General features: G+C 38.4%; 1 protein-coding gene across 3 annotated transcripts; it reads left to right on the top strand.

Annotated features, from left to right (window-relative positions):
- Positions 1 to 3,065: 3,065 nt before the first annotated feature.
- LOC126832405 (serum paraoxonase/arylesterase 1) lies at positions 3,066 to 17,004 on the top strand. Of its 3 annotated transcripts, none has more exons than XM_050563164.2 (10): positions 3,066 to 3,524; positions 8,670 to 8,744; positions 9,346 to 9,416; positions 10,314 to 10,369; positions 11,688 to 11,883; positions 12,870 to 12,996; positions 13,279 to 13,479; positions 14,044 to 14,125; positions 14,697 to 14,822; positions 16,310 to 17,004. In XM_050563164.2, the coding sequence occupies exons 1-10, from the start codon at positions 3,487 to 3,489 to the stop codon at positions 16,478 to 16,480; spliced, it is 1,143 nt and encodes a 380-aa protein (XP_050419121.1). In that variant the 5' UTR covers positions 3,066 to 3,486; the 3' UTR covers positions 16,481 to 17,004. The 3 variants fall into 3 exon arrangements, with proteins under 3 accessions (XP_050419121.1, XP_055959291.1, XP_055959292.1); XM_056103316.1 differs by lacking the exon at positions 3,066 to 3,524 and adding an exon at positions 7,208 to 7,374; XM_056103317.1 differs by lacking the exon at positions 3,066 to 3,524 and adding an exon at positions 7,498 to 7,602.
- Positions 17,005 to 18,472: the final 1,468 nt, after the last annotated feature.

The raw sequence follows: 18,472 nt of genomic DNA, 5'->3' as shown, positions 1-18,472 counted from the left end.
ATATATACCCTCAATGTTAGAATTGATATAAAAATTACGTCGGACCCAAGGAAAGGGGGAATTTGGGATTACTGTCTACTCGACATAAACTAGGTCATTTCGGGACTAGCATACAGTATGGTTTAATTTTATTTCAATAATTCGCTCGCGCGTAGGGGTCTTTGGCAGTGGGAGGAAACCGGAGGGCCCGGAGAAACCCCACGAGCTTGGACAAGCGGTCCTACTCACAAGCGGGGAATTTAAACTACGCCACGCATTAAACTATATGGCCGCGATCCCTTCTTCAATCAACAGAACACGATAAGTAACCATTCAGTCTACCAAGAGACCAGCAGGATATATCAAATATCGGCATTAAGTAAGTAAAATCAACATATAAACGATCGTATCATCAGTTCATGTCGGTTAATCAGTAAACCCAGCAACACAAGATAAGTATCACCTATCAATGAATAGTACTTGTGGCAGTATTGGGTCTTTATATCAGGTTCAGATGACAAGACTAGTTTAACATCTTATAATACTTTTATTCTCTGCTTCTGACATATCAGTTACAAACATCGTAATGTTAGAGACACCCAGAACTAATTTGTATTGAGGGAGTCATGTCCTAGCTTGGCACAAATGTGCCAACTCCCAGACGCTCTCTCTTGTTCCGTCTCGTCCCGTGCCAAGGCGCCCAACGCCTCCGCTCTGGCCTCGTCTGGACCTCACTTACTATGTCGTTTCCATTCTGGGTTTATAAACCCTTCAAGACAAAGGATCTTATTAGGCACCTGGCTAATGTATCATATCGGGTCTAACATTCAATACATGCTTAAAGTAGCTAATTCTCTAACTCAATATCATCCAAAATCTTCGACAATGAAAACACGAATTATTTGTCAATTGTAATCAACATTGGTGATGTGATCTAACCGGGAAAAGATGGGCTTCTGATATTCAATATTTATGACAAAATAAACATTTTACGATTGGTACACGAATCGTGTACCATGATGCGTTTCAGCGCAATTTGTAAAAGAACGAGGTTAGACATATTCCACAAGTCATGTCAAACGGTGAACCCATATTCTTATCTGGAGAGCATGTGCAATAAATACTATCAGTGTAGACTGGAATAACCAGGCGCTAGAGATTGCCATTCGATTGAGACTTCTGGCGTATTTCCCCGAACATATCTGCTTTGAAATTAGAGTAAAAACGGAAACGATTGAATGTAAATCAGTTTATTTACATTCATATTACATTATTATATACGTTTCGACCCATTTGTGTCAATTTGTAGATCGCAAATGTTAGCGATTTAGCTCCTTTAAATAAAACATGCCAACAAGTTAAGGTTACATAATGACACAAGGAATGCTACCAAGACCTCCAGGGGTTTCGAAAGTAAACAGGTTTAAAATCACTTTCACGTGTCAAGATGGTAAGAAGCGTCTATAACATCTGTCATTATGTAACATACTAAAACCAACAGGATACGATAAGTACCATCAATCAATAAATAGTAATAAAACCAACGGGATTCGATAAGTACCATCTATCAAGAAATAGTACTAGGAGCATAATGTGGACCACTCGGTATATGCAGTGGCGCACAAACATATTTTCCCGGAGCGGGGTGGGGGGGGGGGCATAAAAAAATCAGCCCACTCAGCATTAATAAAAATTAAATCGGTCCACCATATCAATAAAGCGCCCTTCCCCTCTTGTAGCGAAATTCGGCACAACAGCAAAGGTAATCCGCCAGTATAATCTCAAAATTCGTATTTCCAAAATAAAGCACAAAAAGACCGACAGTGATCATCATCATTTACATGTAACGTAACATGTTCACTTTCTATGTACATTGATATGACATGTCATCCCATAGGATTTATATGCTAAAATTGATTACCCTAGCTATCCAAAAATGTCGGGGTTCAAATTTTCCGACCCCTCGACTCCCCTGGGAGGGTCATTTTGCAAATCGGGACCTCTATGAACGAGGACATAGCTATATCCGCCAATAATGGTTGGATTTTCATGATCTGAAGTTCATTCTCCTGTTTTTCATCATGCCCACTCCATCTATGATACACTTAAAGCGATTAGAAGTAGTTTTCATTGACTTCCGGTGGGGAATACCAATTTCCGGTGTCAAATGAAGTTCATTCTGGGGTTTGTTCAACACGCGAACCCCATTCTAGGGTTCCAATTTTTCGACCCTTGACCCCTCTGGGAGGGGCCTTTTTGAAATCCGTACCACTCTGACCGAGTCCATGGCTATCTTTGCCATCAATGGTTAGATTTTCATAAAGTTCATTCTGGGGTTTTGTCATTATGCCGATCCCATGTATGATACACTTGAAGCAAATGGGAGTAGTTTTCATTGCATTCCGGTGAGGAATACCAATTTTTGGGGTGACTGGAATGTTCTGTCATGAGATTCAAGACACTTTGACATTTGTAACAAGTAAACAAGTTTAATATCAAAAACAAAAAGAATCCTAACAAGTCAGAAGTCCCCAGAAACGAAACACAAAGATCCTATCTAGGAAATATATACATCAGTTATTCATCATCTTCGTCCTCCTGCACACCCCTAATCATATTGGTATTTTACCAACTCTGGAATCTGTCCTGAAATATTTTGGATGATTGTACAGATGTTTTGTCGATTTGCATGGAATACTGTAGTATATTGTGATGGCAGTAACTATAAGATAGTTTTAGATGATCTGTTTGTAGCCAATGGTATAGCAATGTCTAACGATGGAAGGTAAGAATTGGATGGTATCAGATAATGTTAGATAATGTGCATTCCCTTGGGTAAGTTTTGCATGTGGCCCCCAGGGTGGAATTTAGAGGCAAAGGGGTATTACGGAAGAATAGATCAAGAAATGAAGGATGGGGTGCTAATAAAGATTGAAAAACTTATAGCTGCGGTGACTCAGTGAGTAAGACTTGGAGGTATCAGGTGATTGCCGAGAAACTTCCTGTATACCCGACTTCATTATACCTGACGGTGTTTTAACCGCTTTAATTTCATTTCATGTAGCTGACTACACAACTGGCTAGACACAATAAAACACAGCTATAGTTGACTCGACGTACATTGAATGTTTTTTCAAGGGGATCTGTAAATCGTGTGTATTATTATAACAAGCCACGAGTTCACATCATATAGACCATTAGGATATAGGACAACTGAACATTCGGGAAGTTAGATCTATTTAACAAGGCCAAATGCATAATTACGAGATGTAAACAGGGCTATCGCTAACCCTAACCCAGGATATAGCCCTACGCTTTGCCCTAACCCTTACCCACATTCCTCGGCAACAATCACGTGCCCTAACCTTGTTTACATCTCTTGACCTCGAGGGAGTATGCATTTGGTCTTGTCAAATAGATCGGACCCATTTAATACGTGAACACCAACTTGCGCTGCGAATTGGAAGGCTGACATTGTTCAAATATGACACATGAGGGCCGGGTTGGATGGCCGAATGGTTAGCACGTGCGCGCTGTATCATAAGGTCTGTCATTGAGTCAACTGGCGTATTTATTTATTTCTTATTTATTTTTTATATTTATTTATTTATTTATTTATCCAAAATCATTTATCTGCTTATTTGTACCATAACTAAAATAATGTAATTAGTTTTTGTATACTATTCAAAAAAAGTAGGGGATATTTGATTTTGGGGGCATAATACTAAAATATGCAAATGACTACGAAAAAAGTCACTATAGAACCTAACAGAAGAAACATTTCCAGTTACATGTGACGCCCAAACGCACCAATAGCAACCGCATGGAATGCAGGTGATGCTTGGGATCATCATGGGGGTCCAACCCAAGATTTGCACGACTCTGACTTTGAATGTTACAGTCATTGTGGCATTGAATTCCAGGGTGGAAACATCAGTTTAATTGTTTTAGTGACCAGAAAACAAATTTTGATATGCGTCGGCTTACCCAAAATGAAAGGTTACGTGCCCTTGGCATGCTACAGATCGGCACAACACAGGCGGTTGTGGCGCGGACGATGAATGTTTCTCAGTCTGTCATAAGCAGGCTATGGTCCAGATACCGTGATACACAATCTGTACAGGACAGACCACGCTCAGGTCGACCAAGGGCGACAACTCAAGCCCAGGATCGATTTATCCGTACCTTGGCCTTGAGAAATCGTGTCATCACAGCAAATCAGATCAGCGCTCGTCTTCAAACAGACACTGGTGTGAGAGTGAGTGGCCAGACGATTCGGAATCGACTGCATAGGGGTCACCTTCGCGCCCGACGTCCTCGCGTGATCCCTTGTTTGAGAGATCATCACATTCAGGCAAGACGTCGTTGGTGTAGGGATCGTCAACACTGGGATAATCGACGCTGGAGCAATGTGATGTTTTCAGATGAGTCAAGGTTCACTGTTGATTTTTTGGACAGACGTAGGAGGGTGTGGCGTCGTCGAAACGAGCGCTTCCAAGACGTTAACGTCATCAGACATGATCGATTTGGGGGTGGTTCTGTTATGGTGTGGGGAGGCATCACTGTTGCTGGAAGAACGGCTTTACATGTTGTTGCAGGGCGTGTTACAGGCCAGTACTACCGGGACAACATCTTGGCAGTCCATGTTGTGCCGTTCGCACGACGTCATGGCCGCCGTTTCATCTTCCAGGATGACAACGCAAGATGTCACAGGGCCAGGATCGTTACAGGTTACCTCCAACAACAGAACATCACCACATTACCTTGGCCAGCACTGAGTCCCGACCTCTCCCCCATCGAGCATGTCTGGGACATGCTTGGACAGAGGTTACGTCAACGTCAACAACGTCCTGCCAATGTCCAAGAACTGCTGCGGCGTTGCAACAGGAATGGGACAATCTGGACCAAAATGACCTTAGACGTCTCATTAGGAGTATGCCACGTCGGATCAATGCTTGTTTGGCAAACAGAGGAGGATTTACCCGTTACTGACTTGGTTGTGATGCTGTGGTAACTTTGCTGTTTGGCCCCGGGTATCATTTTACCCTTATAATGGTCAGTCTGTGCCTTACTTAGTCTAACGATCATTTGGAATAAATCGATGAATGTGAACTTCATTTCATTTTGTCATTTGTTTCTTCGTCAGTTTCATTAGGTGACTTTAATAACACTTAAAAATCAAATATCCCCTACTTTTTTTGAATAGTATGTATGTATCATATATAATTCGACATTGTACATATATTATACACCTAAACCAGAAGGAAGCAAATTAATATAAGCCTACTCGGCTTGTTTTTGTATCCTATTATTTATGCCTTTTACATTGTATAATATTCTCGAAATAAATACTGTTTAAACCAACTGGCGTACGTTGATTCCCCGGTTTTACGTGACAAGCTAGCTACGGAATAGGGTCGCCTGTCCACCCTTGTGGGTTTACTCCGGGTTCTCCGCTTACCTCGCACTGCCCAAGACCCCTACGCGCAAGCGAATTATTGAAATAGTCCCCAAAATGACCTAGTTTGTGTCGAGTGAACGTTAAACCCATCTCTCTCTCTCCCTCTCCCCCTCTCTTTCTCTCACGAGTGTGTGCACTCGCAATACTGTAATGCAACTAGTGCAACTAGTGCACATATACTACATATCGGGCCGTGGAATGTTTAACCTAAACTGTTATCCATTCACGCTTACAATCATTGATAGCCTATATAGATTATTTCTCCAGTTTTTGTTACACGCGTGCGTTGATATATATCTATACAGTGTATATAAAATTGTAAGCCAGTATAACTATGTTGTTTTGATATATACGTATATCAGTAGTAATCTAACTATGTTGTTTAGATATACGTATATATGTGCATTATAACATAGTATTACAACTTCTGATCACCACAGTAATTCTGTTTAAATTTTTAATTATAATCCTCCTTTCTCGTCGGTTAATTCTCTTTAACTTGACCTTGTTTAACCACAGTTGAACAGTTGCACAGAGGCGACAACAACAAAGGCAAATGCAACGCCCTGACCCCAGTAGTCCAGAGGCAAATGAACCGACACGGTTGTGGTGATCGAAGTTATATCTAGGTCAATGTCATCTATTTCGAGTCTAACGCATAATGTAAACTGAACTTACTGAAGTCAAGGAAAAGCGGCAATATATATAGGTTAAATCGCGCTGGTTGAACGAGGGTGTAAATAGTCCAGAATATCCTGACATAAATCTGTATTGAACAGGGTAAAGTCCTAACAGGGGGTTAAATTATGGAAGCGTATTAGTGCAAGGTTTTAAAGAGAAATTATACCAATATCAACCACGTTGGACATAAAATGTCCTAACCAGGACAGAATATCTATGTAGGACAGTATGTCTACTTGATATCTCCTACAGGACATAATATGTGTGTTGAAACAAGACAAACTTGTGTTGAAACTTGTGATATGTGTTGAAACAACACAAAACTTGTGTTAAAATTTATCAAACAATACAAACTTGTGTGAAAATATACACATCACTTGTGTTAAAATTTCTGAAACTTGTGTTGGAATTTATGAAACTTGTGTTGAAATTTATGAAACTTGTGTTGAAATTTATGAAACTTGTGTTGTTTCATACAAACTTGTGTATAACCACCAACAAAAACTTGTGTTGTATTTAACCAATTTATATCCAGTATAGCAGCCTTTCCCATGCAGGGGTGGGGGGGGGGATAAAAAAATAATATATATATTATTATACATTGTAGTAGGCAATACATATCCTTTCTATGGTTCAGAATGTTTTTATAAGACAACCTGCAATATAGACAAGAGAAACACAAAACCTGTAATATATTAAAGATACTTTATGTAAGATTTAGATAATGTAAAAGGGATATGCTCAAAATTTCAGTCAAATTGCATCCAAACTTACTCCCCACCCCACCCCTTTGCACTTAGCCTACAGAAAAAAATAATATGTTACTCTCAAAATATCCAACCTCGTGGGTTTTCTCCGGGTCCTCCGGTTTCCTCCCACTGCTAAAGACCCCTACGCGCAAGCGAAATATTGAAATAAAATTCAACCATATGTTAGTCCCGAAATGACCAAGTTTGTGTCGAGTAGACGTTAAACCCCATTTCTCTCTATCTCTCTCTCTCCACTCTCAAAATAAACTATGTGTTTATATAGTTCGTCTATTTATAGAAATTACCTGTTTCTTTAAAAGGAGTTGTCTCCCTTACATAGCTGCTTCCCACAGGTTATTTTGCTTCGTGTGGGTTGTCATTAATTGTCATTCACTGAGCACCACTTTGAAAGGATGTGGTTAGTGAATGGTTAAAAGAAAGTTACTGATTTTAATTAAATTGTCCAAAATTAGAAATACAGCGCATATTGAATTCCATAGTCCGGTAAGCATATCTATTAACCTATTACTAAACAGAGTGGGGACTTTGGACTGCTGAACTATTATTGACACACAGAGAGTGACATTGTCATTGTGCTACAAAGCGTATCCTTTAGAAGAAGAGGCGAACGTATAGCAGGCTTATTCAGTTAAACATTATCACCGATTCAGTTTTATCGTCAATCATATTGTAACCGAAAAGAAAGTGCGATTACAACTTGTGGTTAGACAGGTATATCATTATGCTTATGCATACACTTTGAATTTTTGTTAGGCCTACGAGCGATGCGATAAAATACCGATGTAGTCCTAATATTGAATCCATAGTTGTGTATCGTAGTCGTACAATGTAAATCTGTGTATGTTGATTATGAAAATTAAAACCCTGCGAAAGACTCAACGATTATCGACTTGAATCTAATTATCTATATAATATAGCAGTTTGATTCAAATATGACCGGTGGCGATGAAACAGGATACAGGCCACCATTAATTTTTCTCAGCCAAGTCCCTTCTATTTATAGCTTGTTTTGGGTTGGGTTTGTTTTTCTTGGGGGGGGGGGGTATTGTTGTTGACATTTTGGTATATAATCGGAGACAATGGTATAAAATTACATTTGAGGGCAGGTTGTTTTTTTATAAGCGGAAGAATAATCGAGTTAAGCGGTTGGGGAAGACGGATGTGCGCTACTTCCAGTTTGTGTATCGCAAGATGTCCATGGTTGAAACGCTGCCACAAGTAATGTTGTTCAATCTTTGGTAGGCAGTGAAAGCATGTCATCGAAAATTTAAGCGGCACTTAGAACCGATCAAAGAGACAAGAATTGGCATTAAAGTAATCTATGGTGACCTGTCGGGGACAAATAATTCCGGCAAATGATCAGCCGGATTCGTTCACATTGACTGCTCACTAAATGTACCAGGCGTTACAGTGTCCTATATGTTATTGTATACCTGCACAATAAACCGGTTAGTCTATATCTCAACACTGGCTTTATCAACTATATATAGACGTAAACTTTTCAACAAAGATAGATTGCTAGCCCACAAAACAAATCAACATTAAAACCCATATCAAAGTGTTCTAACCATTTTAAATATGCAAGCCACGCAATTATTCAGACTTGACGTTCAGTGACATGTGCTATTTTCTTACAAAGCTAAAAATGATATCTTTGAGCTTGTATACTGTCCAAATATTAGCATCTACAAAGTTATTTAAGGAAAATATTCTCTCAATGACAGAATGACAGGAATCCGGTCCCTGAATTTTAATTTTATAACTTACGTGGATTTCAGATTTGCAAACATGTTAGTGAAATTAGTTATCGGTTCTTTGTTCCTGTTTTTGATACAATTGGTCCTGAAAAATGTGTAAGTATTTCTCTATTTCATAATATTGCAACTCTTCATGTCTGGTGTCGACATATCCAGTTATATAAATGAATAAATCATTAATTAATTTTTATAGACAGTAATGAATAAATTATTGATTTATTTTCATTATAATGAATGAATTATTGATTAATTTTTATATACAGTAATGTATCTATGAGCATATCGAGTACGATTAGGTAGATAAACGTACAAATCAGTTCAATTTGGTTTTTAGAAATGGAACAGTAATTTGTCATCAAAGAGAGAGAGAAATGGGCTTTAACGTCAATCGACACAAACTAGGTCATTTCGGGACTAACATATGGTTTAATTGTATTTCAATAATTCGCATGCGCGTAGGGGTCTTTAGCTGTGGGAGGAAACCGGGGGACCCAAAGAAAACCCACGAGGTTGGACAGGCGACCCTACTCCTTTTCACGTACAATCGTGGATTCGAAACCAAGCCAGTTGAATCAATGACAGGCCTTATGATACAGCGCGCACGTGCTAACTATTCGGCCATCCAACCCCCCGGTTTGTCATCAAACACATATGCTTAATAAACATATTTGTGACAAGGTGATGTAATATTTTTCAGGTATTATATGGGTTATCATTTACACTATAATGAACATTATCCTGGCAAGTGTGAACAGGTTAAAGGCATGAGTAAGTTTCAATATCATATTAAAGTTCTATTTTTCAGTATCAACCAGGTTAATATCGGCGAACATACGCAACGCTGTGAGGTTAATCACTGAATTCTGTCAACAATTCTTTTACATGAATACCAAGGACTGTTGGGCGGAACCTAGTTTATCTAAGGGCAATCATATTGGAAAGTACTGAAAAACTTTCTGGGATAACACCAGAATCAAACCCGAGACCTCCTGGTTAGTGAGCCAGACCCATTCTCCTCGCATACTTAGTCCGTACATTTCTTAATGTGTCTCTCATCGGAAACTAGCCCATTACAATTAGAGTTTACTACTAATTAACTATAGAACGAAAATTGCATGTGGCATATGTAACTTAAAACTTTTAAGCGAATTGACAAAATAAAAACAAAATTTAATTTAGACGTGTAATTGTCGCATGAGTTGACACATGAGCTTAAAAATTCATGTAGTCGAGATTAATAAATTACCATATTCGGGACGGGCTTCGGCCATATCAAAAATAGAGTTGTACTAGACAATCGTTTATAAGGTCTGAACAGTTTTATTTATATAGTAATTTAAAGCATTCGAACACTAAGATATACGACAGATAATGTCTTGGTTTCGATGTTAGTTGATTGACATAAATTTCAAATGCTTGCGGGCGTATCTAAGTGGCTGTTTGAAACCAAAAGATAATTTAAATGGCCATAACTAAGATTGATAGGAATATTGTTTTGACGAGAGTTCATCAACCTTTTCATATCCACGTGTTTAAGAAATGCATGCAAGAATATAATATAACAGATAGAAATTATTACCCAAATACACGGGAAATGGTTCTAGTGTTCTAGAAATAAACCACTGTCTCGTAAAATTAAATAATTTTATTTAATAATTATTTCAGGTCTTGGTTCAGAAGATTTTTATACATTTAAAGATGGGTTAACTTTCATAACATCAGTAAGAAATCTCCGTTCTTAACAAAAGCTTTAATAACCAACCTATTACTGCGTAATAAATGTTGGTCAAGAAAGTTCCTCGCCATTTTACCATGCCCGTCATGCATGGTGGAGCGCCTGGCAACAAGTAACGTCTAGTCGTTCGGATTGGACAAAAAACCTAAGTCCCCTGTACACCTTGTCGTGTAGGCAATAATCCCTTGGCAGTTCGAATTTGACGAAGAGTAGGCGGAAAAGCAGCTTTTCGGGGGACAAATTTACCCCACAGCACACTGTATGACGTTCTTTTTATTGACGGACGAAAGCTAACCAGATTTAAGGCGGCGCATGCCAAGGGTAATTTGTTAACGATTTTCTATTGTAAGGCGTATATAGTCGGAGAGATCGTCGGCGATACAGTGTCGACAATATGTGTCATCAAAATGTACGATTTAATAACGGAGACGTTTTGAGTAGATTTACGTTATCAAGAGGGTAGTGGATACAACGCTGTACAGAAAGTGCTACTTCTCAACATCAAGCGACCGATAATTCCCGAATTGTCCATGACTCTAGACATCGGCGACCAGTACCGGATTTACATAAAGGCTGAAATCTAGGACCTCAAGATTTAGAAGGCCTCGCGCCAAGTTGTATAAAATAATATATTTCACACCGTCATAAGCGTTTCTTACCTGTAGTCTTAAACATCCGTCATCATTCCCATCTTTGCTCAATTGTCTGTGGTATTTAAGAGTCCTCATAGGGGGCGGGGGCGGGTTGGATGGCCGAATGGTTAGCACGTGCGCGCTATATCATAAGGCCTGTCATTGAGTTAACTGGTGTGGTTTCGAATCCCCGGTTATACGTGACAAGGAGTAGGGTTTGTCTGTCCAACCTCGTGGGTTTTCTCCGGGTCCTCCGGTTTCTTCCCACTGCTAAAGACCATATGTTAGTCCCGAAATGACCTAGTTTGTGTCGAGTGGACGTTAAACCTCATTTCTCTCTCTCTCTCCTCATACGTGTAGTAGTAGACCAGGGCCTCGCTTCATCTAAATCTATGAAATAGTGTTCTCTGAAAATGTTACCCTTACAGATGAGCGGCAACTAGAAATAAGGTAGTCGGATATAAATAATCATAGATGTTTTGTCGTTGTCATTACTTACTTGAGAACGACAAGAGGAACTTGTTGAAATGTAGTGTGAAATAAACTCAGTCATTGTTTTCCATATAAATTTGTGTTTTTTATATGGCCGTGAAACGAAATTACAATGTCGGTGAAATGTTTTCCTTTTTTCATTTATTTAATTGTGTTGTCGTTGACTTATTTTAATTTCAGGGAGTAGCCATTCAAAATAATACATTTGGTCAGCGAGAATATATGATTAAACATAATATTGTTGGTAGAATGTATTTATTTGATTTCAACAAGAATAAAGCGAAAGTAGAAGAACTGTCTATAGTAGGAAGTAATGGTAACTTTAATGTAAAATTATTCCATCCTCATGGAATCAGTGGTTGGCTGGATAAATCAGGTAGTTATTACCAGACGTCAACTACTGTTTGGGCCGTCGTTCTTTCACATTTCACAGTAAAGTTAGCTCTCAACCATATTTTTTGTCCAGTACTTCGTCACTTGATTATAAAAGATAAGTGTAAGCTACTTTGCGAACCTGGTTTCTTCTTACTTGAACTTCAATATCTCACGATGGACATTATGAAACTCTGGACAATCGTATTGGTCTAGATCTTTGTGCGCTTTGAACTCAGACCTAACTTTTGAAACGCTGCCTGGTGTCTTTAGGGAGGCCGAGGATTGTCTGGTGTCTTACATCTTTCTCTCGCTCTAGCGTGCTGATGCAGTAACCAACTCTAAAATCTGCCCATCATATTGGAATGTTGTCTGAGGGATCGGAGTTCAGTCCCTTCTTTTAAAGACGAGGGAAAGCCCATAGTTGGATGTGTCAGACGGTAACGTCCGGGATTTACAAGGTACTATTAAACTGATTAGTTAATCGGCAGAACTTATCCCTGGATTCAAACACTGGGAGCGGAGGGATTATTTCGTGATTCATGATGGAGTACCAAATACTAGGACCAAATTTGGATTACCAGACAGATGGCGTCACTGAACAAGTTTATTTCTAGGACACACAATTAAGCCCAAATCTTATTTACAAGTCAAACAGACTTCCCAAATGCATCAAGGCAATTGTTTATATAGTTTATCAGGTCATCCAACGAAAACACTAATCCGAAATCTTAAACAGATTACGAGGCCGGATAAGCGGTTTTGACGTGTACGTCCAAACGACTCAATAGTGTGAGCTGCAAGTTTGAGACAAGGTAAATACACCATTCCTCTATGTTTTGGCGCATATATTTTTATACGTACACGGACTTTTATTTCTGAAACTCTGTTAGTGTCGGCATGGTTCCTATAATGTTAGACTCCCTGTATGGGCTATAGTTGAAACTATATTGTTGAGAATTTCAAAATTTTCGGTTTTCTTTTTTACAGGCGTGAAGATATTATTTGTGGTCAACCATGAAGAAAACGGAGTTGATTATATAGAAAAGTTCGAATTTATTCCTGAAAATAAACAACTTAAACATGTAAAACGATATCGTGATAATACGATGTTACTGTAAGTTATATAAAACAACTTAAACATATCGTGATAATACGATTTTACTGTAAGTGATATAAAAACAACTTAAACATATCAGACAATATGCTGGCGATGTTAATATGCTAAAATAAAAAAACCTATGCACCGCCTGTAAGAAGATAAGGCCATAACTTAGTTTACGTGTACCAAATGAAACTGAATGTGGGTCCGTCAAGATTTAGCTTTTAAAGAATTGCGATTTACTGTGTTACTAATTCTGTGTCGTTACACATTTAAATAATGTTATTTCATTTTTAGCGTCAATGATGTTCAAGCTACTAGCCAAGACAGCTTCTATTTTACCAATTCCGGTACAGGTTCCGGAACAGTTTGGACGATGGTACAACTATTTGGCCAGCTTGCATGGTGTACAGTAGTGTACTTTGATGGTAATAATTACAGAGTGGTATTAGATGGTCTGGCTATGCCAAATGGTATAGCTATGTCTAATGATGGCAGGTATAATGACACTGTGGTATATTCTGATAGGAACTATAGAGATATTTAGAGGAGTGAAACGATTTGGGGTATATGTAATCGGTCAATATTTTATAGAGTGGTATATTTAGGGTGGGATATTTAAACGTAAATATAGAGCGGTATACTTAGACAGTTATTATAGACGGTCAATATAAAGTGGTATATTTAGACGGCCAATATAGAGTGATATATTTAGGCGGCCAATATAGAGTGGTATATTTAGACGGTAGATATAGAGTGGTATATTTAGACGGTACATATAGAGTGGTATATTTAGACGGTAAATATAGAGTGGTATATTTAGACTGTAAATATAGAGTGGTATATTTAGACGGTAAATATAGAGTGGTATATTTAGACGGTCAATATAGAGTGGCACATTTAAACGGGATAGAGGGGTATATTTAAACGGTAAATATAGAGTGGTATATTTAGACGGTCAATATAGAGTGGTATGTCATGGTACATTTAGAGGTTAAATATTTGCAGTACATTATAATTTACTTATAATATTCTACATTGTAATATGATTATTTATTACAGATATGTTTATATAGCCACTTCTATGAGTCGTGAAATAGTTGTTACAGAGAGAAAAACAAACAATGACTTGATTAAAAAACAGGTACTTAATTTAATAACAAAGACAAGTACAACAAAATGTTGTTAACTATGTGACGTCGTCAAATGAGAAGTGGTATAGAGTCTTTCCAAATGAGTAAACATACCTTGCCTAGTGCACTGACCTAGTTGTTCGAACTTGGCAGTCGAGGACCATAGGGACTGGATAGAAAATAAAACAATTATAAACGTTTGATACCAAATCCGGAACCAGACTGTCAAATGTAAATTTGGTCTGAATCCCACTGAAAAAGTAGTTTCGTTTATTTTTAGAGTAACGTATTATTTTGTTATGTTCGTGCAAAGATGAGGTTTAACGTCCACTCGACACAGACTATGTCATTTCCGGGCTAACATTTTATTTCAATAATTCGCTAGCGCGTATGGATCTTTAGCAGTGGGAGGAAACCGAAGAAAGTCCACGAAGTTAGACAGGCGATCCTACTACTCCTTGTCACACCACTTGACCCAATGGCAGACCTTTTGATCAAACGCGTTATACTAGACACCCCCACCCCTTCCGTCCGTGGGTTAAGGATGTAAGGAACTATGAGTATTTATTGGCTATATTTCAGGTTTATCCAATTTATACATATCCAGATAATATTATAGTAGATATGAAAACAGACAATCTTTATATTGGTGCACATCCTATAGCATATAAATCATTTCAAAGTATGGATATACATAAACCCGCTCAGGTAAAGTATGGATATACATAAGAGAGAGAGAGAAATGGGGACTAACATATTGTTCAATTTTATTTCCATAATTCGCTTGCACGTAGTGGGGGGAAACCGGAGGGTCTGGAGAAAACCCACGAGGTTGGACAGGCAACCCTACTCCTTGTCACGTACAACCGGGGAATCGAAACCACGCCAGTTGACTCAATGACAGACTTTATGATACAGCGCGCACTATAACCATTCAGCCATCCAAGCCCCCGGATATACATAAACCCACTCAGGTAAAGAAGTATGGATATATTTACAGTGATTGGCACCCCCCCCCCCCCATAACGTCACGCCATGTGTGTGAATTTGTTCAATAAACAACAGTGCATGATCGAAGCTAATTTAATACTAGATAAAGGAATAAAGTCTCTTTTTTTTTTAAAAAAAAAAGCCATATCGACTAGTGTTCTCCTTTAATTGAGTAGTTACAGATATATTTTAGTGAAGAGCTCTGATCGTTTTTGCTATAATAGTTTAAAATAGTTAGTGAGAAATGAATATATTGAAAATTTCAGCCTAATTTCTTTATCCTGGGTGAAAAATTATGACTGTTTTATGTTTTGACAATAGTGTCGATTGTCAAGTATCATTTTTACGATAATAAACAAAGTCTTAACGTTAGATTATTAAAATACCAACGTGTTCTAATCCATCCATTACAACGTTCAAATTTCTGTTACCTGGTCAATTTAGTCACGTGGTGTAAGTGCCTCGATAACCATGCATTATATGACTGTTTTATGTTTTGATAATGTAGTATCAATTATTAAATGCCAAATTTGACAACGGGAAACGCGTTTTGCAAGCACTTCTGGGAGAAATCTAGGTATCATATTTTCCAAATTTATGCTGCTATTTTGACTATAAGACATACTACTGTACTACACAAGACACTCATGACAGGTCTGCTTAATATAATGCTAATACAATGTATTTCTATCCAAATAATAAATTGCATCTTATACATATCGAGGCATGAATACATGTATCAAAGACCATTTCACCTTAAGGTGACAGACATTTGCACGTCAGCATAATATATTTTACTAATCGTTGTGTATGTAGGATTTTTCGCGTGCGCACTCTCAATTTTTGAGGGGATTCCGCGTGAAAATTAGAGCTCTCAGGGGGGCCCGCTTATACGGGTGGACTTATTGTTTAATGGGGGCCTGGGAGGACACCGTCCTCCTAAACTTCCTGCCAGCACGCCCCTGCCACTCATTACAACCTTCAACTTTCCGTTACCTGGACATTTTAGTCATAAATTCCCAAATACCACGTGGTGTAAGTGCCTGGATAACCATGCATCATATTCATGTGGTTCGATATGGATTGTGTTGTATTTTATGTAAGGGGTGTGGGAGGGAAGTACCCACAATCAACGCCCCAGTCGGAACAATCTATATCTATAAAGTGTCCATACCATATCATATTCTTTATACTATATATTATAGGTTTTGATGTTGAAAGTTAAAGATGGAAACATAACGAAGACCAGAGAATTATTATATAATGATGGAGATTTATTATCAGGATCTTCAGTAGCCATTGTTTTTAATTCTAAATTACTCATAGGTTCAATTTTAGATAAAACTGTTTTATGTGATGTTAATGTACCTTTGTAATATTTCGTGTACGTTTAAAGGGGACTACGTGTGTGGCATTTAATTTATTATCTAGTATTTAAATAATTTTAACAATGCTCCCTAAAAGTAGAATCGAGAAATACACATGTTGGGTGTGACGTTATGACGGGAACTGTCAGCAAGTGTAAATAAACAAACCAGCGCATCAACTACTTCCTTGTAGTGTAGTCACTATGTTTACGGAGTATACAGAGAGTAGCAAATAGGGCACGTGCATATACGCTGTTTATTCACAGATGTGTTAATGTCCAAACTATTTTTACGTCTGATTGAGCATTTTGGAAACTAATTTAATACTAGATGATGAATATTAAAAAATAATATGCAAGAGCTAATGGTTATTTCCCTATCAGTAGTATAGTTTCTCTTATCTGTGACTGTGTATCTAACTGTGAGTTAAGATACATTATGAATTACTAGCCATAGAGCTATATAGAAACCTGTCTAAGGCTAAATTATTACTGCCGATTCTCACTTTTACAATAAAAGTAAGTGTAAAACCCACCCGAAATTATTGTGTGTTCTTATTTTCCCCTTTAAGTATAGCTATACATATACCCAGGTTCGCACAACAGCGGGGTTATGGGAGGTTGCGACACCCCCTGAGCATAGTCCAGATAGACAAAGGGGCCGACTTGTTTTGCCGAGTCAGCCGTTTTTTTACACATTCAATCAAACAAAAATGAGACCTACAAATCAATATTCAACTATAGGTATCCTTGACTTTTATAGATGCGTATATATAATTTATATCGATATTTACTGAAACTGCGAGAAGTTACCTCGCAATAGGATCTGCGGCGACAAACCTGGCGATAGCGCCGGTTGGCAATTTTCAGACTGTTGTTAATCAAATCGAGCTTTTTGTTCTCTCTAAGAATTCATCCACTGCGTTATGTCATAGTGAATTGGGGCGATATTCCATGAGTGTTGTTATATAAGTTCGTATCGTCCAGTAGATTTTCATGATCTGTAGTCCATTCTCGTTTGTTTTCATCATGCCGGCCTCATCTATGATACACTTAAAGCGAATGGAAGCAGTTTACATTGACTTCCGGTGGGAAATACCAATTTCCGGTGTCAAACTCGGATTGATTTCATCCAATAATCTTTGGATTTCCATGATCTGAAGTTCATTTTGGGTGTTTTTTAAATCATGCCGACTCGGTCTATGATACGCTTCAAGCGAAGGGAAGTAGTTTTTATTGACTTCCGGTTGGAAATACCAATTTCCGGTGTTAAACTCAGATCGATTTCAGTTTAGAGACATCTATCACGCGGTACCACTTTTTGTGGCTTCTGAAGAATGGTAAATGTTTCATGCAGTCACTTTTGGGTCATTAGAATGTTCTGTCAGAAGATTCAAGACAAATCTGACGTTTCTGACAAGTAAATCAGTTTGATATCAAAACAAAAAGAAATCGTAACAAGCAAGAAGTCGCCAGAAACGAAAACAACGAAGTTCGTATCTTGGAAATAAATACGACGCAAAACACAGAGATCTAGAGATAGATGTGATCGAGCGAGTGCGTGTCATTGGAAGTCAGAAGTATCAATTTTTGATTGGACTTCGCGTACTGCCTGGAGAGGTAAACTTGTGGGCACCACAAAGAAAACAAGGGTTGGTGCATAGATGAAGCTTGATGGTGATGACCGTGTTATCATATTTCAAGAAGCTTGGAGAATGTATCATCTCAACTGAGCTGTTGAAGGGTGACTTGCCTTCGCAGGTCTAGGAATTGGAGAGATTTGCCTGCCAAGTCTACTCTTCATCTGAGGGGCTTGGATGGCCGAATGGTTAGTACGCGCTCGCTGTATCATACGGTCTGTCATTGAGTCAAATGCGGGGTTTCGATTCACCGGTTGTACCTGACAAGGAGTAGGGTCGCCTGTCCAACCTCGTGGGTTTTCTCCGTGTCCTCTGGTTTCCTCCCACTGCTAAAGACCCCTACGTGCAAGCGAATTATGTGT

Source organism: Patella vulgata, chromosome 9, assembly GCF_932274485.2.
Source record: "Patella vulgata chromosome 9, xgPatVulg1.2, whole genome shotgun sequence".
NCBI lineage: Eukaryota > Metazoa > Mollusca > Gastropoda > Patellidae > Patella > Patella vulgata.
Note: the sequence above shows the minus strand (reverse complement) of the source record. Positions and strands in the feature narration are given on the sequence as shown.